The sequence below is a fragment of the Ovis aries genome, chromosome 7 (genome assembly GCF_016772045.2).
Source record: "Ovis aries strain OAR_USU_Benz2616 breed Rambouillet chromosome 7, ARS-UI_Ramb_v3.0, whole genome shotgun sequence".
NCBI lineage: Eukaryota > Metazoa > Chordata > Mammalia > Artiodactyla > Bovidae > Ovis > Ovis aries.
This window is the reverse complement of record NC_056060.1, coordinates 1,711,368-1,733,524: the sequence shown is the minus strand read 5'-3', so window position 1 is coordinate 1,733,524 and position 22,157 is coordinate 1,711,368. Positions and strand designations below refer to the sequence as shown.

Here is a 22,157-nt window from a genome sequence, read left to right as displayed (position 1 = left end):
TGAATTTGAGTAAGCTCCGGGAGCTGGTGATGAACAGGGAGGCCTGGCGTGCTGCGGTTCATGGAGTAGCAAAGAGTCAGACACAACTGAGCGACTGAGCTGAACTGAATCTTGTCTTATAACACAGTGTTAATACAACTAATAGAGATATAAGCCAGGAATGAAGAGTAAGAAAACTGGTGTCCATTTGGGACTTCCTTGACAGTGTTGGGAAGGGACTCTGCCTTCTAATGAAGGGGTATGGGTTCAATCCCTGGTCAGGGAACTAAGATTCCACATGCTGCAGCCAAAAACTAAAACATAGACATAAATAAAACTTGAAAAAAAAATACTAGTATGTTTTTAAGGGGGAAATGGGAGGAAAACCTTTTCAGTAGCTCTTCTACCCTCTTGCAGTGTTTCTTTATTCAGGATAGAGATGACTCGCCAGCATCTCCTATCTCCCTAAAAAGATCTGCTTCTCTCTCCTGTAGCGGATGTCTTTTCCTTGGTATTTATTTACACAGTGTTGGCCTCTCTGAGGCTCATTTACAGGCAAGGCTGACTGGCCTCAGGAGAGATGGTGGGGCTGCCTGCTGAGGCACCACCGCCAGGTGCCAGGCTCCACACAGTGACGGCAGTGAAGACCACCTCGCAGGCTTCAGCCCTAGGCTGCCTCTCTGTGTCCTTATAAGCGCCTTCAAACCACGTGAGTTTTAAAAACAGTACTCACTGGATATGCTTCCATAGCTCTTCTTTCGCTTGGATATCGGGGCTTCTCCTGTAAATAGAAAGAACAACACTCATCTCAGCACACATGCTTCATCCAATGATCTAACCTCTAACTTCAGCAGAGCCACAATATTACCAGTTTCCAGACTGTGAAGTTCTTATCTGCCAGCTGATACCAGACAAGGAAAGACTGAATAGGGAGAGCTAATGTGGGATGGTTAGCACAAAGATAGCAGACAATTTATCTGCTAGTCCACTAAAAAAAAAAAGAAAAGACATAAAAACCAGCCACAACCAGGGCTCCATTTAACAAAGAGCTTAGCAGTAGCGGGGCAAATCTACAGTCTCCAGTGGTGGTTTTACAACGAAGACTGATCTGAGGCTTCTGTTTCTGGTCCTTCTAACTACTTCTCAGTTAAATCAAAAGAATTAACCTTAATGTATCAATATGGAGAAGTCCCAATGCGAGCTGTGATCACGCAGTAGAAGCAACACCACAAGGGGAAGGAAAATGGTGGGGCAGCCAGGCTGGCAGACCGTGTGCCGCTGACTCGCTGTCCTTTCTCGCTGCATCTGACATTGCATTTCTGGGCGAAGACCTGGGTTCACAAGGACTGGAGCATGTCTGTGGCCCATGCTGCCATCTTCCCATATGCCCATCTCCACCCCGTCTATAGACTGTACAAATTTCTCCTCTAAGAACTACTTGAATAGAAACTGTACCACTATGTTTAACTTTCTAGAATGAGAAATTCAAAGCCAGCATCCAGGTGTTCGGGGTCCCCATAATAGCAGCGAGAACTAGAAATCTATGATCACAGCAACTGTTGCCATAGAATGATTTTTTTCCCCTAGTGAGAAAATGCTAAGCTTTCATCAGTCCTTTCAAGAGAACCAAGTTCTAACAAAGGCCCAAAGAAAAGACCTAAACCCCAACAATTAAAATGCCTGCAAAAAAAAAAAAAAAAAATGCCTGCAGCTAAACAAAGCCACCGATATGCTCTCCTGTGGAATTTTAAATTTATAATCTGTATCAGCATTTCTGGGCTAAATATCACTTTCACCATATGATATTATCATCACTTTCATTTTTCTCAGTTAATAAGGGCAGCACTGAGACATTCTGGTAGGTCTTTCTGGGCCCACAGAATATAATAAACTACTTTCTCACAACTGAATTGACTAAGTAGTTTTTTCCTTTGTAGAGAAAGAAAAAAAAAGAAATTTGTAGACCTTTTAATCCACTCAAAAGGAGTTAAAACACAGCAGGGTAAGGGAAACAGAATGCAGCCGTGGTCTCAGACATATAAAATACGGTGTTGTTAAAGGCAGAGTTTGTTATCAAAAAGAAAATTGTAGGCTTAAAAAACTTAAAATGCTTCTTTGGAAGAATCTCCTATACGGGATCTGCCTTTCCTACATGCGGCTGATCTAGTTCACTAGACAATACATTAGCCCAGTCAACTGTACTGCCAGAGAGAAGGTACTAACATTGAAAAGCACTAAACTATTATTCTGTTTATATACAAAAAGATGAAAGATGGTTCCATTGTAATTATACACCAGCATCTGATTCTCACAGAAAGTCCCCCCAAAATCCTCAGTATTACATAGCATCTAGGTTAGGAAGCGATTCTGCTGGGAATCACGCTTGTTTCAGGATGGTGCAGTGCTGAGGCTGTCCTAAGGGCAGGGTATGTTGCCCCCCCCACTGCTGACACTGGGGTCAGATGTCATCCGTGGTTGCTGGGGGCTGTCTTGACCACTGTAGGACGATTAGTAGTACCTATGGACAGGGAGGCCTGGCGCGCTGCGGTCCATGGGGTTGCAAAGAGTTGGACACGACTGAGTGACTTGGACTGGACTGAACAGCCTTGACACCTAGATGCCAGTAACACCTCCAGTGAGGCAACCGAACACATCTCCAGACTTCACCAAATGTCCTCTGGGAGGAAAGACTATCCCAGGGTGAAAACCACTGGTCAAAGGTATGATACCGTAGTACAACAGCCAAAGCCTGGTGGCGGAAGGAAGCGGTCAAATGACCGTAAAGCTCCACTACGTGGGTGCTGAACACCGCTAGAGAGTGACACTGAAACGGGAGCTAATTAAATCTCAGGAGAATGAAGGAAACGGCGTAATTTGACAGCAGGAGGGAGGAGGGGAGGAGAATGACAAGATGAGGGGCAAGGAGGACACGTTCCCCAAGGCTGCCAGCCCCAGGCCTAGTGGAAGATGTGAGCAAAATACAAACAGCTGGTAACAACAGATATTCCTGAGTGTTGGAATTGCACCTAATTTTATTATTTACATTTTCCTATATTGTCTGATTTTTTTTCTTTTAGCCAAGAGCATTTCTTACCTTAATTATCAGAAAAGAAAAAAAAATAAGGTTATTTCCATGTTTTATACTTATGGGTGATTCACATTGTTGTACAGCAGAAACCAACACAAAAATTGTAAAGCAATTATCCTCCAATTAAAAATTTAAAAACATTACTATTGGGGGGAGGAATAAATTTAGAGCTTGAGATTAATACATACATACTGCTATATATAAAATAAACAAGGACCTGCTGCACAGCACAGGGAACTATATTCAGTGTCTTGTAACAACCGATAAGGGAGAAGAATCTGAAACAGCACACACGTTACTGAATCACTTTGCTGTACTCCTGAAACCAGCACAACACTGAAATCAATGACACTTCAGTTTTTTAAAAAAGGGGTTAATGCTGCAGTTCCACAAGAAACGTCTTTCATTCACATCTCAGAAAAACTGGAAAAACGTTATCTTAAAAGAGGGCTTCCCCGGTGGCTCAGCGGGCAAGAATCCACTTGTAATGCAGGAGACTCAGGTTCTATCCCTGGGTTGGGAAGATCCCCTAGAGGAGGATATGATAACCTATTCCGGTATTGTTGCCTGGAAAATCATAGGAATAGAGGAGCCTGGTGGGCTACAGTCCGTCCATAGGGTCATAAAGAGTCAGACGCAACTGAGCTACTGAGCACTTATCTTAAAAGAACATTAGTCCTTCCAGACATAAATACTGGTCCTAAAAGATTCAGAAATTTAGTCTACATGTTTAAATGCTATGGCACCATAACAGTCATGTATTTAACCAAACTGAGTTCTGAAATGCCAGCAGTTTCCAAAAACATTAAGTCAGGGAAAAGTCCCAAAGCTAAAAGAAAAAAAAAATGCTAATTTCCTCCAATTGCTAGACAACCTGTGATTTAATAAATGTAAACACAGGTTACATGCTAATGAGAACTGTATAGTTTTTATGCTGACATCTGCATGCATTTCATCAATAATTTAGGATGATCTCATGATGTGCAACTCAACACTGATTTGTGGATTCTGAAAGCTGTGGAATTTTAACAGCCATTTTTCTTAACTTAAAGGCCCTTAATTATGCAGGTGTTTTACTTGAACTCACGAAATAAATTTCCTAGAAAATAGAACCATGAGTCTCCACAGGTACAATGTATATAAAACACATACATGCAGTCCAATATTAGCCCAATATTTTTCAAAAGCATCCCTCATACACACCTTATACCAATAACTCAAATTAATATTTACCTTTCAGAGATTTCTTTGATAAGACATCCTAGAAATAATTTTTCTTTTTTCCATATAGTCTTCTGCTATATCCCCCAAACACTCTAATTATATTTTCTAGAAAATAGTATAACATATAATGTGTGCTATATATTATAGTAGAGTGTTATTCACTCAGCTGTGTCTGACTCTCCGTGACCCCGTTATAACCCACCAGGCTCCTCTGTCCATGGAATTCTCCAGGCAAGAATACTGGAGTGAGCTGCCGTTGCCTTCTCCAGGGAGCCAGAGACTGAACCCGGCTCTCCCACGCTGCAGGTGAATTCTTCACCATCTGAGCCGCCAGGGAAGCCCATATTACAGGCGATGATCTACTATATTCTGTGTACTGTATTATGCTGAAAAAAATACATCTGACAGCATTTGACTTATTTTTGTGATCACTGCCATAGAAGGAAATTTAGAGCTGAAAATGTGTTACTAAAACAATCAATTTTATAAAATATCTTTATTTAAAACATTCAGAGCACTTAACTCAGTAATTGCTTATCAAATTCCTGAGTGGTCAGAATAGGTATGATTATGCAGTGTCTTAAATCTTCTCCTCCTTCCCTCTCCCCCTCTTGGAATTAGAGAAAGATTAGAAAGCCACAGAGCCCGGAAACCTAGTTGCTGAAGATCACTCAGGAGTCACTTCCAGGGACTTCATGCTAAGTCTTTATCTAAGGCATCAGACTTCTGTTTTATGTTTAACTGGGAACATCATTCCACCCTGACAGCCTCATCTTTCAGTTTCTCACAGAAGTAGTAAGACATTATTGCCACCAGAGGGAGCCTGAGCCTTCATGCACACACAAGTTGAACCTGTGAGAACTTACTGTTTCAACTTCCATGTCTTTTCCAAATATCCCAGTGAATAAAAAAATTCACCCATGTAGAAAAGAAATTTCATTTAAGTTTCCCAATGATATGTAATATCAATGTCTTGGCAATGAAGCTGAAAAATAAACTAGATAGGACCATTTCCACATTCAAGTAAATTATATCCAATCATATTTCAGTTCATGTGTTTTAAGAGAGAGGATTTTGTATTTTCTACAACTGTGTATCTCTGGTATTAAATAGTGAACACAATTTTCTCCTTTTTCATTGGAGATTTAAAAAAACAATGAGTGAATCATGTGTGAATGATGTATCATAACATTCTAAATCCTCAGTGGATACCTCCATATGGGCAATTGACGCACACAACCATAGGAATTCAAGAATAGGGGAGTAACTGACAGAATGCGATTTACTAAATATCTTAAATGCTAAATATACGTACAAACATTGATACATTTAAAGAACAATTTTAATTACTTTCTTCAGATGCTGCTCTACGTTTTCACTTAAAAGAAAAAACAAAAGCTGTAGTGGTTCCTGCTGCTGCTATGTTGCGTCAGTCGTGTCCGACTCTGTGTGACCCCAGAGACGGCAGCCCCCCAGGCTCCCCCGTCCCTGAGATTCTCAAGGCAAGAACACTGGAGTGGGTTGCCATTTCCTTCTCCAATGCGTGAAAGTGAAAACTGTAAGTGAGGTCACTCAGTCATGTCTGACTCTTCGCGACCCCATGGACTGCAGCCCACCAGGCTCCTCCACCCATGGGATTTTCCAGGCAAGAGTACTGGAGTGGGGTGCCATTGCCTTCTCCGGTAGTGGTTCCTAGAGATTCCTAAATTCTCAAATTCTAGTTTTAATGTGAGTGACCTCAACCTGCTCTCTTTTCTCAGCTGTTCCCCATTCCAAGGGGGAAAAAGTCAAGTAACTTATTTATATGGATACACTGAGACCTGGAGAACTTACTAATTATAGTAATTGCAATTGTGAGTGTTTATGCTGTCACTTGACATATATGATTTGACTTAATGTTCAGCAAAATCTCTGCAGGATGGTATCATCCATGTTGTACACATGACACTAAGAAGTTCATGGAGAGGAGGTAATAAGCTAACATTCAGAGGCCCAGAATGCAGACATAGGTCTGTTCCTAACAACAGCACCAGATATTTTCTTCATTGTCAACAAACCTTGGGTTTTTGATGTCATGATCAAATAGAAGACAGAGCCCAGTTTGTCCTAAATAAAGTAATGAACAGTCTTGTAGAATTTTAACACTTCTATCTAGCAGCCTGCCTGACATTCCCGTTTGTTCGACAACTTGGTTTTTCAAACCTAATGAAACAGAAACCTTAACACTTCCCACAGATACCAGACCATCTCCCTCCACCTCATGGATGAAGTATGTAAAAAGGCATGGCTACTCACTCAATATGTCAACTCCAAAGTTCATCCGCACTGTCTCTCACACTATGAACCCGTTAGCTCTCCTTCCAAAATGGGTATTCATCCACTTCACTTCCACGACCACAATCTTTTCTGAGTTAAAGCCACCTCACACTTGGACCACTGAAAAATTTTTTAAATTGCTCTTCCTGCTTCCTTTCCTTTCTCAATCTGCTTTTAACTCAGCAGCCAGAGCAACTTCTGAAAGAATTACTCTTCAAATTGGTTTTTTTTTTTTTGTTAACTGTACTTTGGCCATATCAGCTATACAGTCGAATAATCAAGTTCAATTAGAAAGTCATGCCACAAACATTTGCTACGTCTTTTTATGGTTTGTTTTAAAAACTAAATTCCAGAAAGGTATATATCATACTATTAACAGGATTCTCTCATATAATTCCATTGTTCTGAGATAACCCTCTCTCTGGTCTGATATTTTTATCATGTAAGTAAGATTTAAAAGAAAGTTTAAACCCCAAATATTAATAATTATAGGGCCCATAAGTATCCTAAACACTCAATTTAAGTTATAGATGGTCAGACTAGATTTTTTTAAAAAATTTAAGACAAATTACTGCAATCTACAAGAGATCAAGAGATGGGCTTTAATCATAAAGATATACTTAGGCCTAAAATAAAAGTCACTTCAGTCATGTCCGACTCTTTGTGACCCTGTCTATGTGACCCTGTGACCCACAGCTTCTCTGTCTATGGGATTCTCCAGGCAAGAATCCTGGAGTGGGTTGCTATTTCCTCCTCCAGGGGATCTTCCTGACCTGGGACTGAACCTGCATCTCTTATGTCTCCTGCATGGGCAGGTGGGTTCTTTACCACTAGCGCCACATGGGAAGCAGTAGCTCAGCTGGTAAAGAATCCGCCTACAATGTGGGATACCTGGGTTTGATCCCTGGGTCAGGAGGATCCCCTGGTTAGGGAATGGTTACTGACTCCAGTATTCTTGCCCGGAGAATTCCATGGACAGAGGTTACAGTCCACAGGGTCACAAAGAGTTGGACACAACTGAGTGACTTTCACTTTCATATACCATGTAAAAAGTGAGCATGAAAAAAGTACAATGGCTATATCTAAGTGCACACATACACACACAAGTTTGCGGGTAAAATGGACAGAGAGAAAGGAGTATCACCAGAACAAAGGACGTGTCACAATGATGAAAAGGTCAACTTTTCAGGTAGACCAAAAAAACACTTTTTTTCCCCACAAATATGTGTGTACCTAATGGCAGAGCTTCAAACTAAGCTGAAACAAGAACTGACAGAAGTAAAGGGTGAAACAGAAACATCCACAATTACTAGAAAGTTTAACATCTCTCAGCGACTGACTGAAAAGTAGACAAAGAAACCAGTAAAGTCACAGAGCATCCAAACAACGCTCAGTCAACTAGATTTTCCTGACATTTGTAGACGATACCCAACAACGGAGAGTGACTCTTTTCAAGTCCGTCAGATCATTCGTCGCTAAAGACTACATGCTAGCTCTTAAGACAGAGCTCACTAAATTTGAAATGATTGAAATCTTACAGATTTTAACCAGAATACAAGCAAATTAGAAATTAATAGTAATTTGATATGTAGAAAATCTCCAAATACTTGGAAATTAAATAACACACTACTGAAAAAAGAAAAAAACAAGGTCAAAGAAATCATGGATTTCAGTGTCACCTTAAGAAGATAAAAAAAAAAAGAGCAAATAAAAGACAAAATACATAGAAGAAAGTAGTAAAGAGTAGAAATCAATGAGTCGTTAACAGACAAAATCAACAAAACCCAGAATTAGTTCTTTGAAAAATTAGAAAACACAATTAAGGAGAAAATTAAAAGAAGAAACAATGTATTCACATCAGGAATGAAAGAGGTAATACCACAACAGATGTTCAAAGGACACTAAAAGAATTATTATAAACAATTTTTTTATTAAAAGATGACAACTTAGATAAAAGGAACAAATTGTTTTAAAAACACATACAACCAAAACCTACACATAACAAGTGGACACAATCTTAACAGCCCAGTATCTGTTACAGAATTTCAGTTTGTACTTTAAGACTTACCACAAAGAACCTTCATGGAAGGGTTGGTTTCCTGGGTAAATTATATCAATATTTATGGAAAGAATACTGTTAATTTTACCCTCTCAGAAAATAGACAAAATAAGGGAAAGTAGGAATCCCTCAGAAGAAATGGAGTAGCCATCATGGTCAACAAAAGAGTCCGAAATGCAACACTTGGATGCAATCTCAAAAACGACAGAATGATCTCTGTTCGTCTCAAGGCAAACCATTCAATATCACAGTTATCCAAGGTTATGCCCCAACTAGCAACGCTGAAGAAACTGAAGTTGAATGGTTTTATGAAGACCTACAAGACCTTTTAGAACTAACACCCCAAAAAAGATGTCCTTTTTATTCTAGGGGATTGGAATGCAAAAGTAGGAAGTCAAGAAACACCTGGAGTAACAGGCAAATTTGGCCTGGGAATGTGGAATGAAGCAGGGCAAAGACTAATAGAGTTTTTCCAAGAAAATGCACTGGTCATAGCAACACCCTCTTCCAACAACACAGGAGAAGACACTACACATGGACATCACCAGATGGTCAACACTGAAATCAGACTGATTATATTCTTTGCAGCCAAAGATGGAGAAGCTCTATACAGTCAACAAAAACAAGACCAGGAGCCGACTGTGGCTCAGATCAGGAACCCCTTATTGCCAAATTCAGACTCAAATTGAAGAAAGTAGGGAAAACCGCTAGACCATTTAGGTATGACCTAAATCAAATCCTGTATGATTATACAGTGGAAGTGAGAAATAGATTTAAGGGCCTAGATCTGATAGATAGAGTGCCTGATGAACTATGGAATGAGGTTCGTGACATTGTATAGGAGACAGGAATCAAGACCATCCCCATGGAAAAGAAATGCAAAAAAGCAAAATGGCTATCTGGGGAGGCCTTACAAATAGCTGTGAAAAGAAGAGAGGTGAAAAGCAAAGGAGAAAAGGAAAGATATAAGCATCTGAATGCAGAGTTCCAAAGAATAGCAAGAAGAGATAAGAAAGCCTTCTTCAGCAATCAATGCAAAGAAATAGAGGAAAACGACAGAATGGGAAAGACTAGAGATCTCTTCAAGAAAATTAGAGATACCAAGGGAACATTTCATGCAAAGAGGGGCTCGATAAAGGACAGAAATGGTATGGACCTAACAGAAGCAGAAGATATAAAGAAGAGGTGGCAAGAATACACAGAAGAACTGTACAAAAAGATCTTCATGACCCAGATAATCATGATGAGGTAATCACTAATCTAGAGCCAGAAATCTTGGAATGAATTCAAGCGGGCCTTAGAAAGCATCACTACGAGCAAAGCTAGTGGACGTGATAGAATTCCAGTTGAGCTGTTTCAAATCCTGAAAGACGATACTGTGAAAGTGCTGCACTCAATATGCCAGCAAACTTGGAAAACTCAGCAGTGGCCACAGGACTCGAAAAGGTCAGTTTTCATTCCAATTCCAAAGAAAGGCAATGCCAAAGAATGCTCAAACTACCGCACAATCGCACTCATCTCACATGCTAGTAAAATAATGCTCAAAATTCTCCAAGCCAGGCTTCAGCAATACATGAACCGTGAACTCCCTGATGTTCAAGCTGGTTTCAGAAAAGGCAGAGGAACCAGAGATCAAATTGCCAACATCTGCTGGATCATCGAAAAAGCAAGAGAGTTCCAGAAACACATCTATTTCTGCTTTATTGACTATGCCAAAGCCTTTGACTGTGTGGATCACAATAAACTGTGGAAAATTCTGAGAGAGATGGGAATACGAGACAACCTGACCTGCCTCTTGAGAAATCTGTATATAGGTCAGGAAGTAACAGTTAGAACTGGACATGGAACAACAGACTGGTTCCAAATAGGAAAAGGAGTGCATCAAGGCTGTATTTTGTCACCCTGCTTATTTAACTTATATGCAGAGTACATCATGAGAAACGCTGGACTGGAAGAAACACAAGCTGGAAATCAAGATTGCCGGGAGAAATATCAATAACCTCAGATATGCAGATGACACCAACCTTATGGCAGAAAGTGAAGAGCTAAAAAGCCTCTTGATGAAAGTGAAAGAGGAGAGCGAAAAGTTGGCTTAAAGCTCAACATTCAGAAAATGAAGATCATGGCATCCGGTCCCATCACTTCATGGGAAATAGATGGGGAAACAGTGTCAGACTTTATTTTTTGGGGCTCCAAAATCACTGCAGATGGTGACTGCACCGATGACATTAAAAGACGCTTACTCCTTGAAGAAAAGTTATGACCAACCTAGATAGCATATTCAAAAGCAGAGACATTACTTTGCCGACTAAGGTCCGTCTAGTCAAGGCTATGGTTTTTCCTGTGGTCATGTATGGATGTGAGAGTTGGACTGTGAAGAAGGCTGAGCGCTGAAGAATTGATGCTTTTGAACTGTGGTGTTGGAGAAGACTCTTGAGAGTCCCTTGGACTGCAAGGTGATCCAACCAGTCCATTCTGAAGGAGATCAACCCTGGGATTTCTTTGGAAGGAATGATGCTAAAGCTGAAGCTCCAGTACTTTGGCCACCTCATGCGAACAGTTGACTCATTGGAAAAGACTCTGATGCTGGGAGGGATTGGGGGCAGGAGGAGAAGGGGACAACAGAGGATGAAGTAGCTGGATGGCATCACGGACTCGATGGACGTGAGTCTGAGTGAACTCTGGGAGTTGGTGATGGACAGGGAGGCCTGGCGTGCTGCGATTCATGGGGTCGCAAAGAGTCGGACACGACTGAGCGACTGAACTGAACAGAACTGAAAGGAAAGTTCCTAAACTATTTTAAATGACCAGCATACCCTTGTTTAAAAAAAAAAAAAAAAAACAACTGACACAAATATTACAAGAAAATTGTAAACCAGAATCTCTCATGAACATATGGAAAAAAATCTTAACAAAATATTAAATAGAAACTGGCAATATATGGAAACGATAGTAGGTTCATTGGGCATTTATCCCAAGAATGCAAGGATGTATCACTCAAAGCTCAGCCAATGTAATTCCTCCACTGATGGAATAGAGAAAACCCACACCTGAGACACCATCTCTCCTTCCACAGGTAGGCAACACGAGGCATCCTACCACCCAGGATCATAAAGGGATATAGGTAGTTAGTCCCAGCTCACTTTTCATTAAAAAAAATGTATGCTTTGGAGCTTCCCTGGGATGGTTCAGCTCTAAAGAATCCATCTGCCCATGCAGGAGACACGCGTTCGATCCCCGGTCCAGGAAGGTCCCGCATGTGGTGCAGCCATCAGGCCTGTGCACCACCACTCCCGAGCCTGTGCTCCAGGGCGCAGGAGCCACAAGCACGGAGGCCGATGTGCCCTACAGGCCACGCCCCAGCCCCACGAGAAGGGACGCTATGCAATGAGAAGCCAGCTGCCTGCACCTGGAGTGCAGCCCCTACTCGCCACAGCCGGAGAAAAGCCTGCGCAGCAACAAAGACCCGCTACAGACAAATGATAAAGTTTAAAAGTATGCATTTTTTAAAAAGGCATGATTGGGGGCCACTCTCACCTTTTAAAATGGGCCACAGTCTCTCTGTGGAACATGCCCGTCTCCCAGGGCCTTTCACCTTCTGGGTGGCCCATCCTCAGTCTATGAAGTGTATATCCAAGGCAGAACACATAAAGCTGTTTTCCCTCTTAGTTCCTTGGGCACAGTCCCCTTGTCTGCCCACTTGTGTCTCTCATAAGTGCCCTATATTAATAAATCTACTTCTTGCTCATCAAAAAAAGAAAGAGATGCTTTGGAGCAAGAGGTGGGAGTGGGGAGTCTAAATCTGGATGATGCAATTTTTTTTTAAGAATAAACATTATCAGTTCAAAAAAAAATTGATCTGGGGGACTGGCAATCTCATCATCATGGGATAACTGTGCTCACACCTGGCACTGCCTAGCTACAAAAGGAGCAGGCTGATCTCAAGACTGGGACGTAATGAATCACTCATTGAGAACTGCTCACAAATGGTAATCTGACGGGAAGTTAGTCATAGCTAGTTCAACCTGGACCAAGGCTTCAGAGGAGAGAAGCAGCAGGTATTTCAACAGTCTGGCTCCAGAACAAAGGAGGCTTCCTACTTACTCAGCTGAATATACACTTTTGTTTAAAAACAAAATAAAACATGATTGTGATAGCCTTGTGCTTATGACATTTTGCTTTGGCTCTGCTCCAACTTCTACCCCTTCAGATATAGTTGATGAGTGTCACAATAAAACAAAATAAATATGGCAAACAAATACTAGTATGATCATGATAAACCTGAACCACCTTAGAAGACCTCAAAAGAGACAGCCCAATGTGCCCCAGAATCCACATGCTACCAAAAGTTCTGAGTTTTTCAATTCAGGCATAAAGAGGGAGCACATACGAGCGAGATCTGTGTCTGGATCGTCTATTGTTCGGGTCCGCCTGGTTTTTCTCCTTTTGTCTCCTTAATACAGCTTCCCACTGTGGCGCCGAATCAACCATATCATTCTCCTGCCGTATTCTGAAAAAAACAAGGTTCACCTAAAGTTAACACCCACACGTGTGTTACCTTTATCAGTTCATCCTGAATGTGCTGTCAAAAGTATCAAAGTTATCAAAGAGGTCAAAGGTGTCAAAGGTATCAAAAAGTTATTAGATAAGCTATTTAGAAGTTATTAAGAAATGAAATGCAGATGACACCACCCTTATGGCAGAAAGTGAGGAACTAAAGAGCCTCTTGATGAAAGTGAAAGAGGAGAGTGAAAAAGTGGCTTAAAGCTCAACATTCAGAAAACGAAGATCATGGCATCTGGTCCCATCTCTTCATGGGAGATAGATGGGAAACAGTGGAAACAGTGAGGGACTTTATTTTGGGGGGGCTCCAAAATCACTGCAGATGGTGATTGCAACCATGAAATTAAAAGACGCTAACTCCTTGGAATGAAAGTTATGACCGACCTAGATAGCATATTCAAAAGCAGAGACATTACTTTGTCAACAAAGGTCCATCTAGTCAAGGCTATGGTTTTTCCAGCGGTCATGTATGGAAGCTAGAAATTCAAACTCTTAAGTATGGTGGCATAATGCCTCGGCAGCGGGGTAGGCACAGAACATTCTGGTTACGCTGCTAGTGTGTTTAAGAGCGAATGAGGGCTGAGCACTCAGTGTGGCCAGGGTCCTGGCAGGGAGAACAAAATGAGGGAGAGCGAAGCTGAGGGGAGAGGGGGCTGGGGGCATAGGCATTTGTCATGTGAGGTCAGGGGACAATATTATCAATCCTGTCCATTTTCAAAAGATAATCTACAAATCTGGATTTTTTTTTAATGAACTCTTTTATTTTTTAAGTAATGGCAATCAATTATGAGTGTGAAGATACTGAATGGGCCTAGGAAAAACCATCATGGACCACACTCAGTCTGCCGATACATCAAGCCTTTCTAAAAACAAGGGTGAGGAGTTGTAGGGGAGAGAGGGAAACAAGTATTAAATTAAAGCAAGTGCATACTTAATGTGTAAATAATGTCTAGAATGCACTGATGCTGTAAAGCCATGAGTATTTTTTGCAAAAATCAAAGAACTGTTATCTGAATCTTTAACTTTGAATCTATGTAAGTTCTCGAGGGAGCCACTCCAGGGTGTTTCTTTCACACTGCTGCTCCCAGGACATGGGAAAGCAGCGCGGCATCACACGGTAATCATCCCAGGACTGGGACTGCATGAGCATAACTGTTTCAAAACAAGTGAAAAGAATAGACCAGTCTGGAGTCCTTTCTTTCACTGAACAGATGTCTTCCGGTTGCCCTGTTACAGCACCGTGGAATGGCTATCTGGATTTGCTTATAATGCAGATCAGTGGACAGTGGCAAACATTCATCTCACCTCAACAGAGACAAAGGAAAGCAAATTCAAGCCTAAAAAAAAACTAAAACAAAGTAGCTTAAAAGGAAAAAGCTATTTAAATCTCTCTATATTAAAGAGGAATTGTGTTAAGTAAAAAATTATCTGTAACACACTTCAAGTCTTTGAACTGTATATATTTCCTCACTAAAGCTTTCATTTCTATTATTTGAATATTAACAGGATACAGTCAAGGTATTTTTCACAAGTTCAAGAACATAGTTCCCTCTCTCATGATACATGCAAAGAAATTAAAATTGAACATATGTGGTTATGAATTTGAACATTAGAAATAGCTAAAGAAAAATATGAGAAGATACATGAATATTAGAAATAGCTAAAGAAAAAATAAGATATATGATTCAAAGTCATATGATTATTAACAATTCTTTGAAACAGTTATTTTTTATATTTTGACTACATGTACAAACACGTATGTATATGGATTTTCATAGCCAAGACTTACACCTCCGAGCCATTCACTGTATCATGTGACACCGTGACCAACCAGACCTGCTGGGGGAGAGCTGTCCTGTACACCCCCAGGGCTGAGGAGCCCAAAGTTAGGAAGAGATGGTCAGTGGAAAGGTGCCAGGCTGGCAAGGAGATAGCTCCCTTCTCACAGGAACCCACACCTTGCAAAGCCCGGGGATACACATAAAACCAAGTCCGTGCACCTCTCAAGCCTGGAGTCTTTTAGACGCAGCTTCCATTCTGAACTGAATCACTGCGTAGTTCATGGACAGGACTAAATTTCACTAATTTTATTTTTAATCAGTTAAGTCAGAACCTTTAACTATTTTTGAGGGGTCAGGTGTACCAGCAAGGGTGAAACCTGACTGAGGCAAACCTACTTTTGCTAGAAGAACATTCCCTAGACAATTCACAGGAAGCACAAGGAGTACATGCTCATTCTTCCATTGTGGACTTCAGCTAGCTGCCTTCATGCTGGTAACAGAAACGAAAGCTCCTACCTCCAGTACCTTGCTAGTAATAAGAACTGTATCAGAAAGAATTCCGACCATGGCCTGTACATTTAACTTCTATCTTCCTAACCAAACAGTTGAAAGTGAGGGCGATGAAACCCTGTCAGTTAATATCCTTGGGACCCACATGTTCCAGAAACAGATGCCCTCTACCGGTGATGCAGCTTCATAAATATTCTAACAAGGTGCATTAAAAATGTAAGGCTCATTGCAGAGTCACAACAGAAGCACATTTTCCTGAGTAATGGGCGGTGTGGCTGCCTTAGTCTGTAATGAAGTTTGAAATTACACCCTTACAAAAGGCCTCTGGTTAATGGTACCTCATTACAAGAGTGAAAGTGTCATTTCTTCCATCGCTGACCTACTCCAGAAAATACAGATGCTACTTGGAAAGGAAAAATCTTACCCTTAAAGGCAAGAATACTGTAATACTCAGTCCTTAGGAGGCAGAAATTAACTGTTTCGTTTAGGCATAAGTAACTAAAGAAATCTTTATATGTACAACATGTATCCTATAATGGTTCTGTCTTGTGAGTCTCATTTCTCCTGAGACGGTGAGACACGCAAAGTATTGGGATTTGCTTCTTTCCTGATAGATTTTAATTTTAATGCAGGAATTTAAATTATGAAGAATAAAAACACTGTAAGCATTATATTGATATAGGGCCTTTTGAAAAGTCAAAATGTTTTATATTTTGACTTTTTACAGTCATTAAAGTGTTAAGGGGGGAAAGAGTCCGTTGCATTTTTTACTGGGAATATATTCATTTTCAAATGTCATATTTAAAGTTGAACCTCAAAAATGCTAAACATTTCTTTCCTGTATCCACTAAGGCAATAACTCTACATATCATATTTTGTCTATTTCCTCAGTACAGCTAACAAGACTTAACAGCTAGACCAAGAAGCCTAACCATACGGAGGCTTATTTTTTTTTTTTTAATTCGCCATCATTTTATTTTATGTTTTTTTGGCTACGCCACATAGCATGTGGGATCTTAGTTCCACAACAGGGATGGAACCCACAGCTCCTGCGGCGGGAGTGCAGAGTCCCAACCACTGGACCACCAAGGAAGTCTCAGCTTCTGTGTTTCGGTTAATATATAAGGAAGAGAGTTGTTCTAGACCAGAGCGTTTTCCAGTAATGATGTTTCAGAATAAGAGAGTTCTGATATCCTTCCTTCATATCTCACCAAACTTCAACACCCTACTTTTCCAGGCTATCCATGCATTTCGATTTTAACTGCATTTAACACTTAAAGTTTGTAAAAGATTGTGATGATGAAATGCCATATAATCGTTTGATAACAATAATGAAGATAATAACTATTCTTGGTCTCTTCTTTCCATCTTCCCAAAATAGTTCTGCTTCTTCCGCAAAATTCTTCACATTACCCAGTGAATTCTTATACAAATCTCTGTGCATTTCACTCTGTCCTCTACCCTTACCGGGGCAGTTTCATTCCTAACAGGACATTCCTTTAGACCAGTTCCTAATTCATTTCTCCTTCACTGAGATAAAAGACCATGTTTAATACAAAACCTGAGCAATCGTACAGAGCAAATGTAAAATGATAAGAAGCAACACCCGTTGCCCCTGAGTTCAGCCTAGTTCCAGCTCTGTTGTTATCCAACTCAGAGATCCCTGGGCAAAACATTTAACCTTCTTTGGTAAGTCTGTTTCTTCATCTACTGAATTACTGTGAAGATCCTTTCCAGATTTAAAACTCTATGTTTTTCTCTTTGTGCTTCACTTACAAGGCAGCCAGACTCTTTGAAACAAACCTCCACTCTTCAGCCACAGTACAACTCTCCCGACAATTGCTTCATATGGCTACTCCATCGCTAACAGTAACTCTGCAGTCCCAACCGATTGTGGACTTGTGTTTCTCAACAACAGCTCTCATTCTGGGATCACCTGCTATAAACCAACCTTTTTTTTTTCAGTAGTTTTTCTTCCCTAGGGAAATTTCTATCAGTTCCAGGCATCTGTCAACATACTCCCTGAAGACCAGCAAGCAAAAAATTCATTCACTTTTCCCATCTTCCCCCACCATCAATAAATTAATCTTATTTGCTCTTAAAGGTACTTCAGTCTCTTCCACTTACACCTTATGCTCTCCCTCCTGAAATGGGCTACCCTTGGCACAATTTCCTCTCCCCAGCTCTGCTTCTGTTTTTTCAATCGTTCAACCTGCCTCGAGTTTAGTCCTCTGAGAACATTTCTCTGTTGCTGTAGCTTTGTGCTTCCATAGTCGTCTCTATCAATTTGGATTATGCTCTGGAATTCCTAAATTATCCATATCAAATGTTTAAATCTTAGTACAACTTAATAAAGTAGAAACCAGAAGCCTGTGCCATGGGTGTACCACAGTGAACTTCACTTCCAGTGGCTCTGTACACACTACCCACTCCAGACCCGCAATTTGTACCTGGTTTGCAGCCCAAACACTTTTGTCAGGGACAGGAACCAGGCAGGAAGGCATGCTTGCAAGGAAACAGTTATCTGTTTTCAGGCCATGTGGAATAAACACGCTTGGGTTTAAGTTTGCCATCATCCAAAACACATTCTCCCCTTAAGGCACAGGGACAGTAATGTTTTGTTTTGTTTTATGATTCTAACAACAACAAGACCCTACCAAGGCCGTGATCTAGACCTGCCTGCCTCAGCCACATCATCCCTGTTAGCCGCAGTGCCACAGAGGATGGTTTCTTACTTTTCTCAGAAAAATAATATAAAAGACTTTGTGGAACCCATTTAAAATACTTCAAACCATCTTAATCCATTATTCAGATACAGATTCTGAGACACCTAAAAAGCAGGAGGAAACTCTACCATTTGTGGCAGGATAAACTCACAGGTTAGAAATACTGGCCTCTTTGTTGTTAAAGGGAGCGGCCCCCACTCTGTGGATACAATGGGGACTTCAGGTAACACTGAGCAGCACTGAGCATTCTCATCAGTCGAATGCAGGGCTCTTTCTGCTTTCAAAGCACATCCATTATCTCAGATCTTCACAAACCTCATGAGGTAGGCAGGGCCGGGATGATCCCATTTAGCATGTAAGAAAATTAAAACTCGAGAGGGTAAAGGAACCAGCTTCTAGGCCCGGAGCTCTTCAAAGCAGGGCCAGACTCATAATGCACGGCCCCTCCTTTGTTCTGTGCTCTGTTTCGCCCACACGCACGCACACGTGTGCATACATACCGCCTCCTGTACATAATTCATGCGATTATGAGGCAAACGGCTCAGAATGAAGTTTGGGAAAGGTCCAAATGGCCCCCTGTTGCCAATTTATTCTAGTCCTGTTCTTACCCCCAGCTTCTCTCATTTTTCTTACTCTTTTAATTTTCGCCAGGCTCCAGAGTTACTTCCACTTTTATGCTTATGCAAAAAACACCAGACTGGTTCTCTGCCTCACTGCCCCCTACCTCCTCCAAATCTCCCACTTCAAATCCTAAAAGCCTAGCAACACATCAAAGCTAATGACTGAGTAATCCACAGATCCCAGTGAATGCCTAAAGGAGAGCTGATTTTCATCAACAGCACAAAGGATATTTTGCAGACCAGTTCCTTTGAATATGAAGGATATTTTATTAAGCGCAAGGTATTTTCAGAGAAAGCTGGCTTATGAAAGGCTTCACTGTGATAGATCTACTTCTTAGGTCCTCCTTCAACATACTCTGTAGGCAAGTCCCAAGCACGGCCCAGGGGTTCAAATCCACAAAGGAGGAGCCAACTGACCCTTCTGATTTTACGTGCAAGATTCAAAATTCTAACTAGTGAAAACTAATGCAATCTAATACTCACAAAGATCATTAATTTAATGCTTCTCTATACTTGGTAGGTTTCTAATTTGATTAATTTAATTGAACCAATTTTTTCACAAATCGGTATAGGAAAGTTAGTAATCTCAAAAGAAATTTTCAGCCTTTTAGATTTCAACCTTACCAGTGAACTAAAATATCAACTCCATTTCGCAATTTCAATCTATCTTTCACTATTTAGATCATAATGACCACTGTCTAACTTTTTGGAGATCAGATACCCTCTTAAGAATCTGATTAAATCTACAGACTCTTATCACCAGAAAATTGTATGCTTGCAAACAGAGAATTTTACATTAAATTGCTTGAGATTATGATACCCCTAAAACCTACCCATCAATTAAAGGATAAAAAAGCCTGGTCTGAAAATACAAATGTGTAGATCGGGAAGATGGGGAAATGGAGGACAAAGTTAAAAGAAAAGTGGAAAAGGCTAGAAAGAGGGTGTAGGAGAGGTCGGGACAGCCAAGGAAGAGGCAGCGACACCAACATGAGATATCCAGCTCGGTCTGCCACAGTGCTCTCACCTCTTACAGCTCTGTTAGTCTCTGCAGTAAGTCAAGAAAACAGATCAGGCAGTACACACGGCATTTTCAGGATGAGAAAGCTAAGTTTAAATTGGTTAAATGGTTGCCCAAGGTCAAACAGCAGGACATGGCAGAACCAAAACCCTGACCCACTCCCTTAGGGTTTTATTTTTGCCTTTTTTTTTTTTTTTGGACATTTTATCACTGGTTCCTAAACAGAGACAGATGTCAGAGAGGACAAGAAAGAAAGAGTGAGAAGGAAGCTAAGAAAAGAAAAGAATAGGGGGGACTTGGGTGAGGGAAAATAATGCAATGGAGTAAAGAAGGCAGAGAGGAGGAGAGATGGAGGCAAAGGTGTGCACAGAGACACCACCAGGCTTCCCTGGTGGCTCAGACGGTAAAGCGTCTGCCTACAGTGTGGGAGACCTGGGTTCGACCTCTGGGTCAGGCAGATCCCCTGGAGAAGGAAATAGCGACCCACTCCAGCACTCTTGCCTGGAAAATCCCATGGACGGAGGAGCCGGGCAGGCTACAGTCCATGGGGCCACAAAGAGTCAGACAGGGTCACAAAGAGTCAGACACGACTGACCGACTTCACTCACTAGGGACACTGAGAGGAAAATAAGGACTCTGTCATCTTAGATGTTATAACAAGAAACTGTTCCAACTTCCAGCTAATTATACAGAGAAAAAAAAAAAAACTGCTTTCTCAAACCTCAAAATCTGGAAAACTGTAGGTACCCATGCAGATTATGAAAACAGTAAAAAGACAACTAAAGTAAAAGAGGATTAAGAAATATATAAACAATTTCCCAAACAAAGGAGGCTTAAGCCTCTGCTGTTGCAAATTCTGTGGAATGATACCCTGCAGTTACTGCCCAGTCCTCACCCATCTGGCCTCACTAGCTCTCGACCCAAAAGCTAATAGAGGAAGTTGCTTATCTACAGTCATGTTTCTCTAAAATTGAATCTAAACAACATCCTTGTTTCTAATACTAGCCTTCCAGAGTCAGTGTGGATTATGATTTTTTCCATGTTTGTTCGAAGCCACAACCACTGCCTTGAATAAAGCTGATTTGTAACACTGTCTTGTTAACTTGTGCGACTCTTCACACAAAATGAGAGAGACTGAAACTGTTATCTATGGGAGCAGCAAAGCAGCTTGAGCCCCCAACAGGCAGACCCTGTGACAAAACAGTATTGACACAGCATTGTCTTGAACCTAATGTGAGAGACTCTCCTTATGTTAAAAAAGCAAACAAGGAAACAACAACAACAGAAACTGCGACAACAGCAAGAGGCAGTGGCAGAGGAAATAACATCCTGAAGACCACACGCGGTCTCCAGAACGTCTCTCCGGAGAGAGTCTCTCCAGAGCTCCACTGGACACATCATGGGCTTCAAAACGGTGCTTGAAAAGCTAGTGTGCACAGTCTTTGCCCTTCTGCCCCAGGCTACAGTTCCCATGGGGAGAGAGGAAAATGGGGTGTCTCGGGCGCAGGCTCTGACTTCCAAAGTGAGAGAACATCGGAGCTGAATTTAGAGACCTTGCTGGCAGGAAGAAGAAAATCAGCGTGTTCAAGGCTCACTTTGCCCCCACAGAGTCGGACACGACTGAAGAGACTTATAGCAGCAGCAGGGTTACCAGAGTCCTTTAATAAAAGCACAAAGGATGCTGGTGAGAGCTTGGCTGGGTCACTCTGCTGATGGAAATAAGAAAAGGCAACTGAGGCTGAAGAGATTCAGTCTCTCCCCCGAAGTTGAAAGTCAGACATTATTAGACAACCCTTCATTACAGACACAAGACATACTGGGACTATTAGCAGGGCCACAGTATAAATATTCAGACCCACATATCCCAAGGTAGAGTGAGTGGGTTCTGGCAAGATTTTAAAGGCTGATAATGGGATGGAGTGGGTAGTGGCAGCACTGCGTCCTGGGGACGTGGCCCCTGGGGCAGAGTCCTGTGCAGCACCACCCCGCACGCTGAGCCTCCAGCAGGATTCTCAGGCATGGGATTAGCCCTGCAAGACCTGCTGCTTCCTTCGCCCACTTTCGCTGTGGCTGAGAGCCAGACTCCAGACCTCATCTTCTACAGACACAGCCACCCTGTGTAAGCCCAGGGCAGTATCTCTACAGGTAGAGGAAATTATTTTTGCAAGTCTTTGTGTCAGTGTGCTTTGAAAGCAATTTCTCATTAATAGCCTTATAAAGTACTTTAGCACTTAAACATTCAGAACCACCATCATTCTAAAATATACTAT

At 41.4% G+C, this 22,157-nt stretch overlaps 1 protein-coding gene across 8 annotated transcripts in view; it reads right to left on the bottom strand.

The window, feature by feature from the left end:
• The window catches only part of EPB41L4A (erythrocyte membrane protein band 4.1 like 4A), a 287,090-nt gene that overhangs the window by 8,894 nt on the left and 256,039 nt on the right, over nucleotides 1–22,157 (bottom strand). For 5 of the 8 annotated variants that reach the window (XM_060418719.1, XM_027971446.3, XM_060418720.1 and 2 more), the window contains 2 exons: nucleotides 13,057–13,176; nucleotides 713–760 (listed from right to left, as the gene is read on the bottom strand). In XM_060418719.1, coding sequence (XP_060274702.1) covers nucleotides 713–760; nucleotides 13,057–13,176 — 168 coding nt within the window. The remainder of the gene's footprint in view (nucleotides 1–712; nucleotides 761–13,056; nucleotides 13,177–22,157) is intronic. The other 3 variants (XM_060418721.1, XM_060418722.1, XM_060418723.1) reach the window with 1 other exon arrangement.